The sequence below is a fragment of the Elgaria multicarinata genome, chromosome 12 (genome assembly GCF_023053635.1).
Source record: "Elgaria multicarinata webbii isolate HBS135686 ecotype San Diego chromosome 12, rElgMul1.1.pri, whole genome shotgun sequence".
NCBI lineage: Eukaryota > Metazoa > Chordata > Lepidosauria > Squamata > Anguidae > Elgaria > Elgaria multicarinata.
The window spans coordinates 6,254,923-6,274,028 of NC_086182.1; the positions used below are offsets into that span (position 1 = coordinate 6,254,923).

General features: G+C 45.5%; 1 protein-coding gene across 1 annotated transcript in view; it reads left to right on the top strand.

Annotated features, from left to right (window-relative positions):
* Positions 1–19,106, top strand: part of FER1L5 (fer-1 like family member 5) — a 114,032-nt gene that overhangs the window by 74,244 nt on the left and 20,682 nt on the right. The window contains exons 34-40 of the mRNA XM_063139466.1: positions 5,022–5,129; positions 5,641–5,763; positions 7,524–7,679; positions 11,479–11,570; positions 14,636–14,806; positions 16,749–16,897; positions 18,312–18,451. Coding sequence (XP_062995536.1) covers positions 5,022–5,129; positions 5,641–5,763; positions 7,524–7,679; positions 11,479–11,570; positions 14,636–14,806; positions 16,749–16,897; positions 18,312–18,451 — 939 coding nt within the window. The remainder of the gene's footprint in view (positions 1–5,021; positions 5,130–5,640; positions 5,764–7,523; positions 7,680–11,478; positions 11,571–14,635; positions 14,807–16,748; positions 16,898–18,311; positions 18,452–19,106) is intronic.

Here is a 19,106-nt window from a genome sequence, read left to right on the forward strand (position 1 = left end):
TGGGAGACGTAAATTTTGAGGCAACAATGGATGAAGGCCAATGCACCACAGTACAGAGAACAGCTCCAACAGTGTCCCAAAATAGTGTCTGCAACAAGGTAGGAACAAAGCCAGACTATAAAACACATGGTCTTCGATGTCTATATACTAATGCCCAGAGCATGGGAAACAAACAGAATGAACTTGAACTCTTATTACATGAAGGCAAATACGACTTGATAGGTATAACTGAAACTTGGTGGGATGACTCCCATGACTGGAATATAGCAATTGAAGGATATAACTTGTTCAAAAAGAACAGAAGAAATAGAAAGGGAGGTGGAGTTGCACTATATGTTAAAAATACCTATCCCTGCACAGAAATACAGGCGGATGAGATTGGGAGCCCCGTCGAGAGCGTCTGGATTAAAATAAATGGGGCTAGGAATAAAAAGAATATGATAATCGGAGTCTACTACCGACCACCCAATCAAGGAGAAGACGAGGACGAAACTTTTGAGAAACAAATTACCAGTGTTTCAAGGAAGTGTGATGTAGTAGTGATGGGGGACTTCAATTACCCTGATATCTGTTGGGAGACCATTACTGCCAAAAGCGGCCCTTCCAAGAAATTCCTGACATGTATGGGTGATAACTTTCTCCTACAGAAAGTGGTGGAAGGAACTAGAGGATCGGCAATCCTTGACTTGTTATTGACCAATAGGGATGACTTAGTGGATAAAGTGGCAGTTACGAGAACTCTGGGGGAAAGTGACCACGTCATACTTGAATTCTTGATTATGAAGGAGACAAAAGTCGAGCGTAGCCATACACGTACTCTGGATTTTAGGAAAGCTGATTTTAATAAACTCAGAACTATAATAAGTAAGGTCCCGTGGCAAGGGAGCCTAAAGAGAAAAGGAGTGCAGGATGGGTGGGAGTATCTAAAAAATGAAATTTTAAAGGCACAGTTACAAACAATTCCAACAAGGAGAAAAGATAGAAGACAACAGAGGAAACCAATGTGGCTCCACAAAAAGCTTATTGATGAACTGAAAACAAAAAGGGATACATATAGGAAGTGGAAGGAAGGCCAGGCTACAAAAGAAGAGTACAGACAAGTGGCGCAGAAGTGCCGAAATGGCGTCAGGAAGGCTAAAGCTGTGAATGAGCTGAGATTAGCGAGGGATGCTAAAAGCAATAAAAAGGCTTTCTTCAGATACGTGAGTAGTAAAAGACAGAGGAAAGAAATGGTGGTTCAGCTGCTTAATGAGGATGGCAAATTGATAACAGATGACAAAGAAAAGGCTGAAGTGCTCAATTCCTACTTTGCCTCGGTCTTCTCCCAAAAGCGGGTCTATGACCCCCCTGGAAAAAGTGAAGCACAAGTTGAGGGGGCAGGATTGCAGTTTGAGATTGATAAACAAATGGTCAAAGAACACCATGAACTGCATCCAAGAGTAATGAAGGAGCTAGCGGAAGAACTCTCAGAACCTTTGTCTATTATCTTTGCAAAATCATGGAAGACGGGTGAGGTGCCGGATGACTGGAGGAGGGCTAACGTTGTCCCTATCTTCAAAAAGGGCAAAAAGGAGGAACCTGGGAACTACAGACCAGTCAGTCTGACATCCATCCCTGGGAAAATTCTGGAGCAGATTATAAAGAAGTCAATCTGTAAACACCTTGAAACCAATGCAGTGATTACTAGAAGCCAACATGGATTTGTCAGGAACAAATCCTGTCAGACTAATTTGATCTCGTTTTTTGATAGGATAACCTCCCTTGTGGACTGTGGGAATGCTGTGGACGTCATATATCTTGACTTCAGCAAAGCTTTTGACAAAGTACCACATGACATTCTGATTAACAAACTAGCTAAAAGTGGGCTAGATGGAACAACTATTAGGTGGATCCACAGTTGGCTACAGAATCGGACTCAAAGAGTACTTATCAATGGAACCTTCTCAAACTGGGGAGAGGCAACGAGTGGGGTGCCGCAGGGCTCAGTCCTGGGCCCAGTGCTCTTCAACATTTTTATTAATGATTTGGACGAGGAGGTGCAGGGAACGCTGATCAAATTTGCAGATGACACAAAATTGGGTGGGATAGCTAATACCCTGGAAGACAGAAACAAACTTCAAAGTGATCTTGATAGGCTGGAGTGCTGGGCTGAAAACAACAGAATGAAATTTAATAGGGATAAATGCCAAGTTCTACATTTAGGGAATAGAAACCAAATGCACAGTTACAAGATGGGGGACACTTGGCTCAGCAATACTACAAACGAGAAAGATCTTGGAATTGTTGTAGATCACAAGCTGAATATGAGCCAACAGTGCGATATGGCTGCAAGAAAGGCAAATGCTATTTTGGGCTGCATTAATAGAAGTATAGCTTCCAAATCACGTGAGGTACTGGTTCCTCTCTATTCGGCCCTGGTTAGGCCTCATCTAGAGTATTGCGTCCAGTTCTGGGCTCCACAATTCAAGAAGGATGCAGACAAGCTGGAGCGTGTTCAGAAGAGGGCAACCAGGATGATCAGAGGTCTAGAAACAAAGCCCTATGAAGAGAGACTGAAAGAACTGGGCATGTTTAGCCTGGAGAAGAGAAGATTGAGGGGAGACATGATAGCACTCTTCAAATACTTAAAAGGTTGTCACACAGAGGAGGGCCAGGATCTCTTCTTGATCCTCCCAGAGTGCAGGACATGGAATAACAGGCTCAAGTTAAAGGAAGCCAGATTCCGGCTGGACATCAGGAAAAACTTCCTGACTGTTAGAGCAGTGTGACAATGGAATCAGCTACCTAGGGAGGTTGTGGGCTCTCCCACACTAGAGGCATTCAAGAGGCAGCTGGACAACCATCTGTCAGGGATGCTTTAGGGTGGATTCCTGCATTGAGCAGGGGGTTGGACTCGATGGCCTTGTAGGCCCCTTCCAACTCTGCTATTCTATGATTCTATGATTCATCATCCCTCCACCACCGTGCTTGACAGTTGGTATGAGGTGTTTGTGCTGATACGCTTGTGTTTGGTTTCCGCCAAACGTGGCGCTGTGCATTATGGCCAAACATCTCCACTTTGGTCTCGTCTCTCCAAAGGACATTGTTCCAGAAGTCTTGTGGTTTGTTCAGGTGCAACTTTGCAAACCTAAGCCGTGCTGCCACGTTCTTTTTAGAGAGAAGAGGCTTTCTCCTGGCAACCCTTCCAAACAAACCATACTTGTTCAGTCTTTTTCTAATTGTACCATCATGAACTTTAACATTTAACATGCTCACTGAGGCCTGTAGAGTCTGAGATGTAACTCTTGGGTTTTTTGCAATTTCTCTGAGCATTGCACGGTCTGACCTTGGGGTGATTTTGCTGGGACGTCCTCTCCTGGGAAGATTGGCAACAGTCTTGAATGTTTTCCACTTTTGAATCATCTTTCTCACTGTAGAATGATGGACTTTAAATTGTTTGGAAATGGCCTTATAACCCTTCCCAGATTGATGGGCAGCAGCAATTGCTTCTCTAAGATCATTGCTGATGTCTTTCCTCCTTGGCATTGTGTTAACACACACCTGAATGCTCCAGACCAGCAAACTGAAAAAACTTTGACTTTTATAGAGGTGGTCATACTTGCTGATGATCAATTAATCACGGGCATTTGATTAGCAGCACCTGTCTGCTACTTAGCATCTTAATTCCTATGGAAGCAGTCAGGGTGTACTTACTTTTTCACACATGGCTTCTCCATTTTGGCTTTATTTCTGTTAAATAAATCATGACACGGTGTAATATGTCATGTGTTGTTGTTCATCTGAGGTTGTATTTTCCTAATTTTTAGACCTGCTAAGGAACAGATCATTGTTATTATGTCCTGATATGTAAAATCATAAAATTCCAAGAGGGTGTGCTTTCTTTTTCACATGATTGTATGTATTCAGTGCTATGGATATATACAAATTCGTGTGTGTGTGTGTGTGTGTGTGTGTGTGTGTATTTCATTTCTATACCGCCCAATAGCAGAAGCTCTCTGGGCGGCTCACAAAAATTAAAACCATGAAGAGCATAATAAAACAACCAACAATTTAAAAAACACAAATACAAAATATAGTATAAAAAGCACGACCAGGATAAAACCACACAGCAAAAATTGATATAGGTTAAAATATGAAATTAAAAGAGCAGAGTTTAAATTTAAGTTAAATTAGGTGTTAAAATACTGAGAAAATAAAAAGGTCTTCAGCTGGCGACGAAAGGAAAACAATGTAGGCGCCAAGAGAACCTCTCTGGGGAGCTCGTTTCTTTCAGCAGAGAAAGCCCTCCTCCTAGTAGCCACCTGCCTCACTTTCTTCGGCAGGGGCTCATGGAGAAGGACCCCTGTGGATGATCTTAAGGTCCGGGCAGGCATATATGGGATTAGGGGTTCCATCAAATAACCTGGCCCCAAACTGTTTAGGGCTTTGAATGGGTTCTGCCTGGACTGGCAGCCAATGAAGTTGTAGAAGGACTGGCGTAATATGATCTCATCAGCCAGTCCCTGTTAGTAGGCGGGCTGCCCTGTTTTGTACCAGCTGAAGCTTCCAGACTGTTTTCAAAGGCAGCCCCACATATAACGCATTGCAGTAATCCAAACGAGAGGTTATCAGAGCATGGATAACTGTATCTAGGCTATCTCTGTCCAGATAAGGGCGCAGTTGGTCTATCTACCTACGCTGATAAAAGGTGCTCTTTGCCACTGAGTTCACCTGTGCCTCAAGTGACAGTTCTGGATCCAAGAGCACTCCCAAACTACAGACCTGATCCTTTAGGGAGAGTGCAACCCTGTCCAGGACTGGCAAACATCACCTCGCCAGACAGATGAACCCCCTGCTAACAGTACCTCCATCTTGTCTGGATTGAGTCTCAGTTTGTTAGCCCTCATCCAGTCCATTACTGTGCCCAGGCACTGGTTCAGAACAGCCACTGCCTCACCTGGGTTTGATGAAAAGGAAAGGTATTTAAAAAAAGAAAAATAGGTAGACTTGGCCCAAATTTCCTTCTCTCTTTTTAGAAGGTGGAGGAAGAGGAAGAGGAGGAAGTCGATTGGTGGAGCAAGTACTATGTGACAATGGGGGACCTGGCGAAGAGCGGCAATTACCTGGAGAGGGGCTTCGATAGCATGAAGGTGCATGTGTTAGGAGGATGGGGGAGCCCCAGCCAGAACCCAGGGATGGAGCTGCTTGTTTTCTCAGGAAATGCCTATTCTCAAAAACGCAGGGGCCAGGGAGGCATTTATACTAGAGAAGCAGTGGGAAGGAGGTGTACTTAATCCCTCCCGCCCCCACTCATTTCTTCCCTACAAATGACTCCCTTTCCCGTCTGGTGTTGCAGCGCAGCTGAGATGGAGTGGTATTAAAAACTGTTTCTGGGACCTGGGGGAAACATATCTGAAGAGGAGAATTGGTGGGTGGGAGAAGGGTGAAGCACACCCTTTCTACCACTCAGGTCCTCCATCGTGGGTGCCCTCCTTGCCTCTGCAATTGTTTTCCATTGTGTAACGTGAAGTTCCACCCTCGTGGGTGAACCTGCGGCTGGCAGCTGAGACAGGCAGCTGGTGCTCATGAGGCCTTGGATCCAGGCAGCTGTGGGGAGCACAGCCAATGTGCTAAGCCAATGCCTCTGCTGCCTGCCCCTAGATCTATAACTGTGAGCTGGAGGAAGTGCCAGAATTTCATGGCTTCCAGGACTTCTGCCAGACCTTTCGGCTGTACCGAGGACGAGTGAAAGACGAGGACCCCATGGTGGGGGGTGAATTCAAGGTGAGAGTGGGCCTGGGGCGTCCTCGTTTTCTCCTCAGCTACAAAACTCCGTGCCGGGAGCCCATCCCAGAAAACTGCTTCAGCCACTAGACCAGCGAGGGCTGGATTTGGGGGGCAAAGTCCTGCCCTTCTCCCGCCCCCCTCCAAGTGACCATCCAGAGAGCAGCAAGTGATGAGGGCATCAGTACAGCAGAAGCCAATCCCATTGTATTCCAGGGGAGGTAACGGTGCTATGATTTAAGTGAGTTTCAAATGCAAAATTGCACGCACACACCCCGAGATATTTTTTTCCAGTCACGGTTGGAAAATGGTTCTGTCATTATTCTACTATATCAGGAATGTAGAAGCAGTTGTACAACGTGGAATGGTGGTGGCCGGAGGGGGCGTGGGAGGATCAGTGTAAATGGCATGCTCCACAACTGAATTAAGGAACGTGGCCCTCGAAAGGGGAGGGCATAAAAGACCATCCATTCCAGCGTCCAAAACAACCTGACTGGACCATTGACTTCAGCCCTTCTTCAGAATTGTATTAAATAACTCTGTAGCAATCCGGGATTCCATCAACTGTTTCATCCAGTTGACTGGCCAAGGTTTTTTGTTTGTTTTTTAATTGATGGCTTCTTGCAAGGCTTCTGTGTCTGCAATATTTCATGAGAAGCAGAATTTCAGCAGAGGCAGATCGCAGCATCTGCCAGCTAGGAGAAAATGTCACCTGCTTGTTTGCCTGCTCATCGTTTGCAATTATGTATGTTGGGAATATTGCAACAAATACAAACAGGGCTGAAGTTGATCAACTAGAATAATGTACAATGCCAAAGGCACACAACTGCATACAATTAATTACTATGGAAGACATGAGATGCCTATATGAACTCTTACACAATTATGTAGATAAATGGCCAGAGGTTTATAAACACAAGCCATATTAATTTTCAGGACAAATAACCACTTGTATCCCCAGTCAAAATTGTATCTCATGGATGTTATATAGATGACAAAATACAAAACTATGTGAGGATAACAACTTCATAAGTAACAAACAAGATTATGTTCTCATAAATGTTATGTAGATAACAAGATGTAATAATTAACAGCTGCATAACAGGAACCCGGTATTAGTCCTGTTTCGTCATATTAGACTTCCTCAGATAAGCACTCTTAATATCACCGCATACAAACATACAGGAATCTTGCAACCTCATCTGCAAGTTACTGGAAGGGGGCAGCGTTGCAGTTAGTAAAATTCATGGGAATTTTGACCACAGATGGCCTTCAGTTCTTGGCACCCTACAATATGATGTTCTGCGATTCCTTCCTTTTGCTCTTCCCCTCCCTCCCCACCGCCCGCTCTCTCTCTCTCTCTCTCTCTCTCTGACTTCCACCATTGCTAGGAGCACATGTTTTTGCTCTCTCACTCCTGCTGGTGTAATGGAACATAAAATGGACGGAACAAACTCTTTTGAAACTACGCGGTATCTGCATTGTATATGCAAGAATATATGTAAGTAAAATTGTTTTCTTTCCTTCGCTGAAGAAGGGTGTAGTCTCCTTTAATTATTCTAAGATAGCTTGTGTGCATGTGGGACTAGTAAAGTCTCATTCTTCTTCTTTTGCCTTTTTTGTTTTACTCTGCTAATTGCCTTTCTAACAGGAGACATCATTACTAAGTAATCCCATCAGTATAAAGGCACAGGAGCCTTCCCCAAAAATAAGTTGGTCACTCTCACAGGATGCCTAACTAAAACTGCCTTGTATTGCAGGGGCTTTTCCGGATCTATCCACTGCCAGAAGACCCCAACGTCCCTCCCCCTCCACGCCAGTTCCAGGAACTTCCAGAAAATGTCTCGCAGACATGTCTGGTCCGGGTTTACATCATTCGGGCCTTTAACCTCCAGCCAAAGGACAGAAATGGTCTGGTAATAGTAATGACATTCCTTTACTTCCTTGGAATTACTCTTTTGTCCTCCATACCTCCCTGCAGCGTAGGAAGTTTCTTTACTGAGTTAGTTCTTTTGTCAGGAGATTTAGGCTAAAGAAGACAGATGTCCTGCTTGCAGAGTGGAGAAGCGTCCTTATTGTTTTCAAGACAAATACCTTTCAATACCTTTCATTTTATTGTATATATTCATTTATAAAGAATCCAATATAAAGACAATCAAATCAATTGCGCACGCAAAATGGCATCCTTTTCTAATTATGTCAAAAACAACATTTTATCCAATCTCATTTGAACACAGGGAGGCTCGGAAGATGACAACAAGGGAGAGGGCCTTCTCTGTGGTGGCCCCCCAATTGTGGAATGATCTCCCTGATGAGGTTTGCCTGGCGCCAACATTGCTATCTTTTTGGCATCAGGTCAAAACTTTTCTTTTCTCCCAGGTGTTTAGCAATATGCGATGAGCTTCACTGATCCAGATGTGTCTCCCTGCCTCACCTATGGATCTTAGGCTGCGTCTTATTCAGAAAAACTTTTGTTGCACGTCTGTTGGATCCCACGATGTCTCAAATAAGGGATTGTCTAATTTGGCTAATTGCTGGCAGTGTAAAGCAGCTAATGTTTCTTTAAAACATACCTTTTGGCAATGTCCAGTAGTAGTTGTTTTTTGGGGAGGAGGTTAATATATGGATAAATTTTGTACTGGAAAAGATCTTAATACTCATTGATGGACACACTCATTTAAATTCCTTACCTGCTCATGGTCAAGACCTTTTTTCCCAGGCGTTTAGCAAAATGCGATAAGCTTCACTGATCCAGATCTGTTTTTAGGTTTGGCTGACAGCTTAAAGTTGTTTATAATTGTTTTTAGATGTATGCTTTTGTGTATTCTGCATATTTTCATGGTTTTAAATTTTGTATATCGTTTTTAATTGTTTTAATCTTATGTAAACTGCCCAGAGAACTTCGGCTATGGAGCGTTATAGAAATGTAAAATAATAATAATATTAATAATAGTTGAGGCTTGTGGCTCCAATGACGGGGCAGTGCATCTGGTCCTGGATTCAATCAGAACTCTAAAGGAGCTATCTAAGATGCTGAACGCAATCCCCAGACTAGTTCAGCATCTTGGAGAGCTCCTTTAAAGTTCTAACTGTAGGGTGACCATATGACCAGATTTGCCTGGATTTGTCCGGGTTTTTGATGACAAATCCGGGAGGGGGAGGGGAATTCCGGATTTTTCCAAAGAGCAGCTCTAATGGGAATTAACAAAAATGCTTATAACTCTGTCATTTTTTAAGATAAAGACATGAAACTTGGCATGATGGTAGCTCTTAGGAAGGGCTTTAGTCATACCAAATTTGAAACAGATCTGTTCATCCATTGATTTTTTTAAAAAAAAATTAAAATTGAGGTTTTTTAATTATTATTTTTTAAACTGTCATTTTTAAAGATAAAGAGCTGAAAGTTGGCACCATGATAGCTTTTAGGTAGAGATTTAGCCATACCAAATTTGAAACAGATCTGTTCATCCATTGATTTTTAGGGATTTTTTTAAAATTTGAGGATTTAATTTTTTAAAAATATATATTATTTTTAAAGATAAAGAGATGAAACTTGGCACCATGATTGCTCTTAACAAGGACTTTAGCTATGCCAAGTTTGAAACAGATCTGTCCATCCATTGAGTTTTAGGAATTTTTAAAAAAGTTTTAAATGACATTTTTAAAAGATAAAGGGCTGAAAGTTGGCACCATGATAGCTCTTAAGGAGAGATTTAGCCATGCCAGGTTTGAATCAGATCTGTTCATCCATTGTTTTTTTTAGGATTTTTTTAAAAGTTCAAAGTTTTAAAATTATTGTGTTTTAAAACTGCTGGAGCCATATCCTTCAAACTCAGCTTGTCAAACCTCCTCTTTGGGGTTTTGCATATTGAGCAGTTTCAGCCCTTGGCATTAAGGGGATCTCCAGTCTTTAGGTAAACTGCCACAACACCCACCCTAATGTTAGAGTAGAGAAACTTCTGACAATTATACACAAGCTTTTTTAAAAAATTGAAATTAAAAAAAGCCAGCCATCCGGCCGGCCAGTAGCAAACCCTGTTAACAACAACAGCAGCTTGCAATGAGTGAAGATACACTCAGAAAAGATATTTGAAGGAAGGGGAGACTGTAACACACAAAGCATAGCAAAAGCTTCAAAGTACAGCAAAACCTACAAAAGTAGGAGTGAGTGAAGTTAATTTCAGATACATTGAATCTCTCACTTGTTCTTTATTTCAGTGATTTTAACATTAAGATGCTATGTAGAACAGATTTGTCTTAAATGTGTGCTGTAAAATCAGACCTGTGACCAAGGCTATGTTCGGGTGGGCACGCCCCCTTGCTGCTGGACACGCCCTCTTGGGGGCCAACCATGTTGTCCTCCTTTTTGGTTTCCAAAATATGGTCACCCTATCTAACTGCCACTTGGAGCGGATTCAATGTCCCACTGACATTGGAGCCACCAGCCTCCACCTGCTTTAAAATGATGTTAAAACTCAGGGGTAGATATCAAATGGAGAGCTAAACCAGCATTTGACTTGTGGTGTGTCATGAGTGAAGAACACACCGTGCCTGCTTTTTAAATACTAGGCTTCCCGTCACATTTATAATGCTTTTTAACATAACAGAGTTTGATGGCTGCATTAAAAATGACGCCTTCATAGAATCATAGAATCGCAGAGTTGGAAGGGGCCTGCAAGGCCATCGAGTCCAACCCCCTGTTCAATGCAGGAATCCACCCTAAAGCATCCCTGACAGATGGTTGTCCAGCTGCCTCTTGAATGCCTCTAGTGTGGGAGAGGATTGAAGGTGCCATAATACTTACCTGCTGTTTGAGTTGCAACGGGCTAGAATGGCTGCCGTTCTGGAATTCATGATGTCCGTCTCTTTGCAAATACGTTTGCAAAGATGGAGGAGGGGACCTGGATGTCTGGACAGTCCTTTTCTGCAAGCCTCTCTATCTGCATCCTGCCCTTTCCCTGTTCTGTGATGCATGTGGACCAAGCTTTATAGGGGTAGGGGACAAGTAGACAGTGTGGTGTAGTGGTTAGAGTGTTGGACTGGGAGTCAGGAGATCCGGGTTCTAGTCCCCACATGGCCATGGAAGCCCACTGGGTGACTTTGGGCCAGTCACAGAAGCTGTCTTCATGGCGCCGAGCTGGTACCCGCCTTCCCCCCAAACCCCACGGTTTTACTTAACCCAGGATGGCGTCTGGTAATCCCCATGCCAAGGAGGAAGCACGGGGATTCCGTTGGTCATCCAGGTACCAGAGCTGCCCCACCCTCTTCCTGCTTTCCAACAACCAATCACCTTCCACCAGGAACGCCCCCCGGATTGGCCCCGGAGCAAGGTTAGATGGCGAAAGAGCCATACTGACCTCGCCCCAACTGAAAAAGTCAGGGTGAGTCCCTGGCTTGTGTGTGTGTGTGGCTTTGTGGGAAAGCCCCACAGTGGTTGCGAAGCTGTGGCTGCATCATATAACTGACACAGTGCAGGTTCACGCCTACTGTGGGGCTTTGGCCGCTTGTAGACAGCCTTACTGACTCTTAGCCCAACCTACCTCACAGGGTTGTTGTGAGTTTAAAATGGGGAGGAGGAGGATCATATACACAGTTTTGTGTTCCTTGAAGGAGGAAAAAAGGCCAGATATAAATGCAATAAATAAATAAATAAAATTAAACAAATAAGTAGCAATTTTCTCCTAACGTCCTGCACTGGACTGTATCCCACTGCAGTGTGACCCCTACATCAGGATCAAGCTCGGGAAGAAAAAGGCTGGCGAGAGAGAGGACTATATTCCCAACACCCTGGAGCCTGTCTATGGGAGGTAGGTCCGGCACGTTGGTCTCCCGTCAGGTCTGATCTCTTTACCCACATCCCGATAAGCGCTCTGCCTGCACCACACCCTCCGCCATCCAGCACAGAGCAGCGCATGAACCTACTGGGATGTGGATGAACAATTGTTGCCCTTCCTTGACTCAGAAAAGAATAGAAATTGAAAGCCATGGTGGTTGTGGGAGGCCAGCCCTACAACCTGGTGCCTTCCAGATGTTTTGGACGACATCTTCCAGGATTCCTGACCATTGGTCATGCTGATTGGGGATGATGGGAGTGTTAGGAATTTAAAATGCGGATGTAAATTTTAAATTTCCTTAATTCCAAGGAGGCTGAACTGAAAAGGCTACTTTCTGAACAAAAAAATCCTCTTGGCCTATTACTGACGGCTTATTATTTATTTATTTGTTTGTTTGTTCATTTGTTTATTTATTTATGGCATTTCTATACCACCCAATAGCTGGAGCTCTAGTTAGTTCAGTTTGATATGGGGAAAAGAGGACATAACAAGACACATTCTTGTTCATAAGGCAAGATAAAACCACAGAGGAAAAAATTGGGAAATTTCTATAGAACTGCAAAAGTCAACAAGGCATCAGCAGGTATGAATAAATATAAAGACGTAAGATTAAATGAATACAGTAGCCAATCAGAGTACAGTAAGCAAGCGCATCACATATCATGTTTGTGTAAAACTATAAAAGTAGAGGGAAGATGCAGGGTGTGGTTGCTTCCGGCAGGGGTCAACCTCTGCTAGCAGAAAGCTCTGTTGGTAATATATGCATATAACAACGCTGTAATGCAACAACAACAACCCTGTGATGTAGATTGGTCTGAGAGTCTGCGACTGGCCCAAAGTCACTCATTAGGCTGACCAAACGTCTGGTTTTCCCCAGACAAGTCCGGAAGTCTTGGTTGTTTTGCAACAGACCGACACAGCTACCCCGCTGGAACCGGTGTTATCAACCCATCTTTCCCAGGAGCCTTCTCCTTTCACCACACAATCAAGGGGTATTTGTGGTTTCGCCCAAGTACCTGGCATGGACGCTTGGCTGCACCCTCTGAGATATTGGAAACCGCTTCCTCTGCCCCACATCCCTGCATAGAATGTCATGTGTAAGCTGGGGTGTTCATGCATAAGTGCTTCACACCTTGGATAGCTTCTTTAAACTACCCCACTGACATCAGAGCCACCAGCCTCCGCTGACCAAGCACTTATAGAGGTTTGGTGTACTGTATGGCAGTGTCATCATATCCCAGGTGGAGCCTGAGGACTTATAGCTCCACCCGCATTTCCCACCAGGGATCTTTTGTGAATTGCTCCCTCCTGCTCATGGGAGAAGCATGGAACGTTTCAATGTGCTAGGAAATGCCTCCTAGTCCAGCTCTATGCTTAGATACAGCAGGGGAGGTATCTCTTCAAACAGGGGGGCAGAAGGTAGGTTTCAAGTCTCATAAGGCCCTGCCAGCATGGCTGGAGATCAGATTTCGAGTTGAGTTCCAAAACATCTGGAGACCTACCTCTTCTTCTTTGTGGTCTCTGTGCATCACACATCTGGGCTTTGTGCCTGCTTGGAGCCTTGTTCCAGGGGGAAACTTCTACAGGTGAGGCATTTGGGGCAGGAACCCCTCCACCATAGCGAGCTGCGCATGTCTTGAGGGGTTCCCGCCCTATTCCATCTGGGAAGCATTCTCCAGTTCTTGTTCAAATTGAGGTTTTTCTACAGTTATAAGAATATAGTATAACTACTACAGTATTCCAACTGCCCTGCTGGATCAGACCGAGGGTCCATCTAAATCCAGCACTCTGTTCACACAGTGGCCAACCAGCCATAGACCAGGGACCAACAAAGCAGGACATGGTGCAACAGCACCCTCCCACTCATGTTCCCCAGCAACTGGTGCACGCAGGCTTACTGCCTCAAATACTGGAGATAGCACACAACCATCAGGGCTAGTAGCCAAGAATTTATCCAACCCCCTTTTAAAACCATCCAAATTAGTGGCCATCACTACATCCTGTGGTAGTGAGTTCCATAATTTAACTATGCGCTGTGTGAAAAGTCCTTCCATCTGAACAAGAGAGACACAGGGGCTGTCTATGGCCTTAGCTAGACCTTCCTTTTAATCCAGGACAGAGGAGGGAAGATCCCGTGATGTGATTATTGTGAGATCCCTCCTCTGTTTACACGTGAGGCATGACGACCTCAGGAGGAGAGGCATCGCGCCCCCCATTTTTTGTTTGTTTTTAAAGCGACAGGAGCGCACAGACGCTGAAAGGTAAGTGTTTTTTTTAAAAAAAATACTTTAATTTCCCCACTCCCCCCACCCTACCCCAGATGGGCACAGAGCTCCTGAGAAGCACTGTGTCCTGTGCATAGAGCCGGGTCAACCTGCAGCAACAGGCCACATATTCCACGGCCCAAGACCGAGGAAAAACCTGGCCAAAGTGTAGGGCTCTATCCCTCCCTGATCCCGGGGTTTGCCCCGTGATAAAGCCCTGTCTAGCTAAGGCCTATATACAGGATAAGCCCTGGGGCGGCTTCACATGATACAGCAGCCACTGCAGAGCCATCCCAGGGCTTTCTCCTGAAGCTCCGAATTTGTATTTTTATTTTTAAAAAAGGTCTGGGACTTACCTCGACTTTTTTCTCCGGAACGAGGTGAGGACAGCGCATCTGCCGTCTGTCACCGCCCCAAAGTTGCGGTGGAGGTGTGGTGGGGCTGATGGCAACCCCCGACTGGTCTCCAAATGGCCACCAGACTGCCCCCCCGCCCTTTCTCCAGTGTGGGGAGAAGGAATATTCTCCATTCCTTTGGCAGGGAAAACCCCACGACGTAAAGGGGGGGAACCAGGGAGTGGTGGCGCCACCCTCTCCTCCAAAGGATTTAAACCCCATGCTTGCTCCTTGGCATGGGGACAAACCTGCAGGAGAGAAACTGCAGTGTTTGGGTGGCTCACGGCATCAATGCACCATTGTAAAGAGAGGCCCACAAAAAATATAGGCAACGGGAGGTGGAAAAGTGTAATGAACTCCCCCTTTCTGATCCCCACAGGATGTACGAACTTATGTGCTCCATCCCAGTCGAAAAGGACTTGAAGATCACATTCTATGACTTTGACATTTTCCCTCCTGATGATACAATTGGAGACACCAACATTGACCTGGAGAACCGGCTCCTGTCCCGTTATGGGGCCAACTGTGGGCTCCCACAGTCTTACTGTGTGTAAGCAGCAAAGGCCTTGGTTGTGGGTATCACTTTTGGGCCAGCAGAGGCAGCTCCCTTGGATAGGTCATGGTCAGTTTTGCTGCAGTTGCTGATGGTTTAAAGTGCACACACTTTCAGAATGGCTACATGGTGGGCACGGCCAGGCACGGAACACGCATTTCCCGGAAGGCAAACTGGTGAGGCGAAAGAAAAGTCACTCACCCAAGAACCTAAGTACAAGGCAGAGGCAGGAGGGGCGCTGAGTTCTAAAATTGCCAAAACACTATTTTGAACCCAAATAAAGACAGTGATGGAGGGTAGCGTTTTACTTTGCTGGCCATTCAGCTAAAAAATAATCAATTAAAAATATCTTAAGAAACAAGCAGGGAGCCTCGTGGCCATCAAGGGAGGTCACATTAAACCCCAGTCACATTAAGCCTATAGGCACCATGTAGGAGACACCAGGTTTAACCCTCTCTTATCATAGGACCATAGAATAGTAGAGTTGCAGCCATCGAGTCCAACCCCCTGCTCAATGCAGGAATCCACCCTAAAGCATCCATGACAGCTGTCCAGGTGCCTCTTGAAGGCCTCTCGTGTGTGAGAGACCATGACCTCCCTAGGTAACTGGTTCCATTATCGTACGGCTCTAACAGTCAGGAAGTTTTTCCTGACGTCCAGCCGGAATCTGGCTTCCTGTAACTTGAGCCCATTATTCTGTGTCCTGCACTCTGGGAGGATCGAGAAGAAATCCTGGCCCTCCTCTGTGTGACAAACTTTCAAGTATTTGAAGAGTGCTGTCATGTCTCCCCTCAGCCTTCTCTTCTCCAGGCTAAACATGCCCAGTTCTTTTGGTCTCTCCTCCTAGGGCTTTGTTTCCAGCCCCCTGATCATCCTCATTGCCCTCCTCTGAACGCCTCTTCACTGCCACAAAGCATATGTCCTCCTCCCCACAGGGCCTCTGAGTATGTTTTCCCCAGGGCTCCCTGCCAGGTCTTATCTGTATGAGGCGTTTTGTTCTTGGAATACATGCATTTAACTTGGAGAGAAATGACTGGGGGGCGGGGGGACGTAATCCTTGCATCTGCCAGTTTATTGTGCAAAAGTGTGTGTTTCTGGCACAAAATTCAGGACCCTGAAAAATCCAGCTTTCATTAAGCTGTAATAAGTTTCTTGACCTTAGGGCTGTGGAGGAAGTTTAGAGAAGTGTGGTGTGGTCAGGGCCTAGTGATAGCTCAGACACCAGAGGGGGCTGAGCAGAGGGTGAGGATGCCGAACAAGATGAGCAAAGCAAGTTAATAAAGCTTCACAAAATTAACATATTTTACTCTGAATGCAGAATCTGGCGCTTACAGGGAGGATTTATCTATTTATTTTTATTTATTGCATTTTTATCCCACATTTTTTCCTCCAAGGAACCCAAGGTGGCGTACATAATCCTCCTCCTCCTCCTCTCCATTTTATCCCCACAACAACAACCCTGTGAGGTAGGCTGGGCTAAGAGTCTGTGACTGGCCCAAAGTCACCGAGTGGGTTTCCATGGCCGAGTGGGGACTAGGACCCAGGATCTCCTGACTCCCAGTCCAAGTCTTTAGCCACTACACCACACTGGCTCTACGCAGCAGGGCATAAATATCCCTGCCCTACAGAATTTGTGGGTGTCAGCTTATACAGAATCAAATAACAAAGCTTTTCCTGGACTGTACCACTTTGGGGGCTGTAGGTGGGAGTTTTGGATTACAGGATTCAGTGTCTCCCCACAGACCTCCCTGCACTAGAAAATTGCCACATCATGCCAAGGGGCTCTAGCCTAGCTTTCTCCTAATTTTCCAAGTCCAGGTTGCTTTCAAACATGCAAGACTGTGCTGCCTGCAACCCAATGTGGTACAGTCCAGGAAAAACAAAGCCACTCTGACGGTTCTCCTTATAAACACCACTTGACCCTTTCGCTCTCACACAGTACCGGTCCCAGTCAGTGGCGAGATCAACTTCTTCCCAGCGAGCTCTTGGAGAATTATGTTCGAGCCAAAAACTTAATTCAGCCGGAGATAAATGAAGACGGAAGCAGAGCCTTTTTCAGGGGCAGGACTTACCAGCTGTCTGACTTTGGTGAGCTGGGGAAATCTTCCCATGGAGTGGGGGCAAGGGCGCCCCTACCGTTAGGCAGGAGGAGGCAGCCGCCTCAGGCAACAAATGCTGGGGGGGGGCAGCAAATCATGGCAAAGTGCTGGAGGACGGAGCTGTGTGGGCCACACGGAACGCCCAAAGCTAACCTGCTGCCCTCAAGGATGGTGAAGGATGCAATCCCTTAACCAATGTTGAAGTCAAATTTTACTGCCAGTCTGCATGGCTTCTGTACTTGGAATTGTGAAGGGAGCCATCTTGTCCCTTGCCTCAGGCAGCAAAATGTTGAGGGGGGGTGTGAGTCTGTAGGGGAACAAACCATGGAAAGTGGTTTAGAAGGAACAACCTTTATTTTGCAATGTGCTCCTAACTATATACAAATTATATCCCAACTATATACAAACTGGAAGTATTCAGAGGGTAAAATCCAACATATGTCCTACTGAGAGTAGATGCATTGAAATGAAGGGGACTCCCCTTCATTTCAATGTGTCAACTCTAAGTAGGACTTACGATGGATTTTACCCAGATACTCCTTAGCTTCCTTTCCCTGCGGGTCTCACACAGAACTGACTTCCCCCGTACAACCATTTCTAAATCACTTTAGTTCCTACTCACATTACACACCGATTCCTCAATTGCATACAGAGTTGGCGCCACAGGCGGGCACCTGATGAGGCCAGGGGCCCCACAACTGACCCCCGGAAACTCCTGGCTCTGCTGCTGCTCCATGCTAGCGTTGCCAGTAGGCCAACCTTATGGCTTGCTGATGTTTTGGACTCCAGCTCCCATCAGCCCCAGCCAGCATGGCCAATGGTCAGGAATGCTGAGAGCTGTAGTTCAAAACATGTGGAGGGCACCAGGTTGGGGGAGGCTGGAGTAAGTATCTATGACAACAGGACTGGCTAGCGGTCCTCTATTGGAATAGCCACCTCCTCATAGTGGCCCTCCAGTAAATCAAGTTGCTGACCAGGGCTAGCAAGCCATTTCTCCGCATGGCATCCTTCCCACCCACACCAGATCTGGAGGCAAAATTAAACTTCGGCTGGCAAATTTTGGATGCCGTTAAGGGCAGTAAAGTGGAAGATTGACCAGATCTTGCCCATGGGGTGCCCAGCCTACCAGGACCGTCTCCTGCACAAACCCATTGCTCCTCAAGAACATTGTAGTAAAACAAAAATGCAAAGAAAATGATACCAAATCAGAGTAACTCTGTGAATTTGCCCAGTTTTGCAGATTGCAGAATTCAGATTGCCTTGCTGCAGAATGGCTGGTTTAGGTTTTAATTTTTTAATGCCAAAGGATTGCTCTGCCTTGCTTGAAGGTCTCAACCGCCTGTGATCCATTTGACAGGCTTCCATATGACCTGGTTCTGCTGTCTTTGGCTTCTCCCTTTCAGAGACCAAAGTAGCTTCACATGGCTACCTGGGACCTCCAAAGGAGCGTTTGGCCCTCCACCTCCTCCGCACTTGTGGATTGGTGACTGAACACATAGAGACGCGCACCCTTTACAACACCGCCCATCCCGGGATTGAGCAGGTAACTCTCTCACCAGCACATCAGGACCTCATCTACACCAAGCAGGATATTGCACCATGGAAGTGGTATAAAAGCAGTATATAAAAGGCAGGAGCCACACCAAGCAGGTATAGCGATATGAAAGCGGTATCTGATATGTGTCAATGGGCCCCAACAGTTGTCAGTGCACTTCAATACCGCTATAAAGCAGCAGTGTGGCTCCTGCCTTTTCTATAACGCTTTCAAGCTGCTTTCATAATGCAATATCCTGCTTGGTGTAGATTAGGCCTAGGTTTTCACAAAACACTCAGTGGCTGTTGGAAGGAAAGCCTTAACTTTCGGAAGCCTAAGGTTAGAAGAGAAGTTCCATTATTTGCCCCGAAGGTTTGGCCTCCTCTCAGAGCTAAAAAGCTTAAAGCACATTTATTTAAGTGGAGCGCATCGCAGTAAACTAACTTGGTGGTTAAAGCATAGTCTACCGAAACCAGGTTATCCCTTCCTAGATAGGGGTGTAGCTTAGGGTGACCATATGAAAAGGAGGACAGGGATCCTGTATCTTTAACAGTTGCATAGAAAAGGGAATTTCAGCAGGTCTCATTTGTATATATGGAGAACCTGGGGAAATTCCCTCTTCATCACAACAGTTAAAGGGCAGGAACTATACTAGAGTGACCAG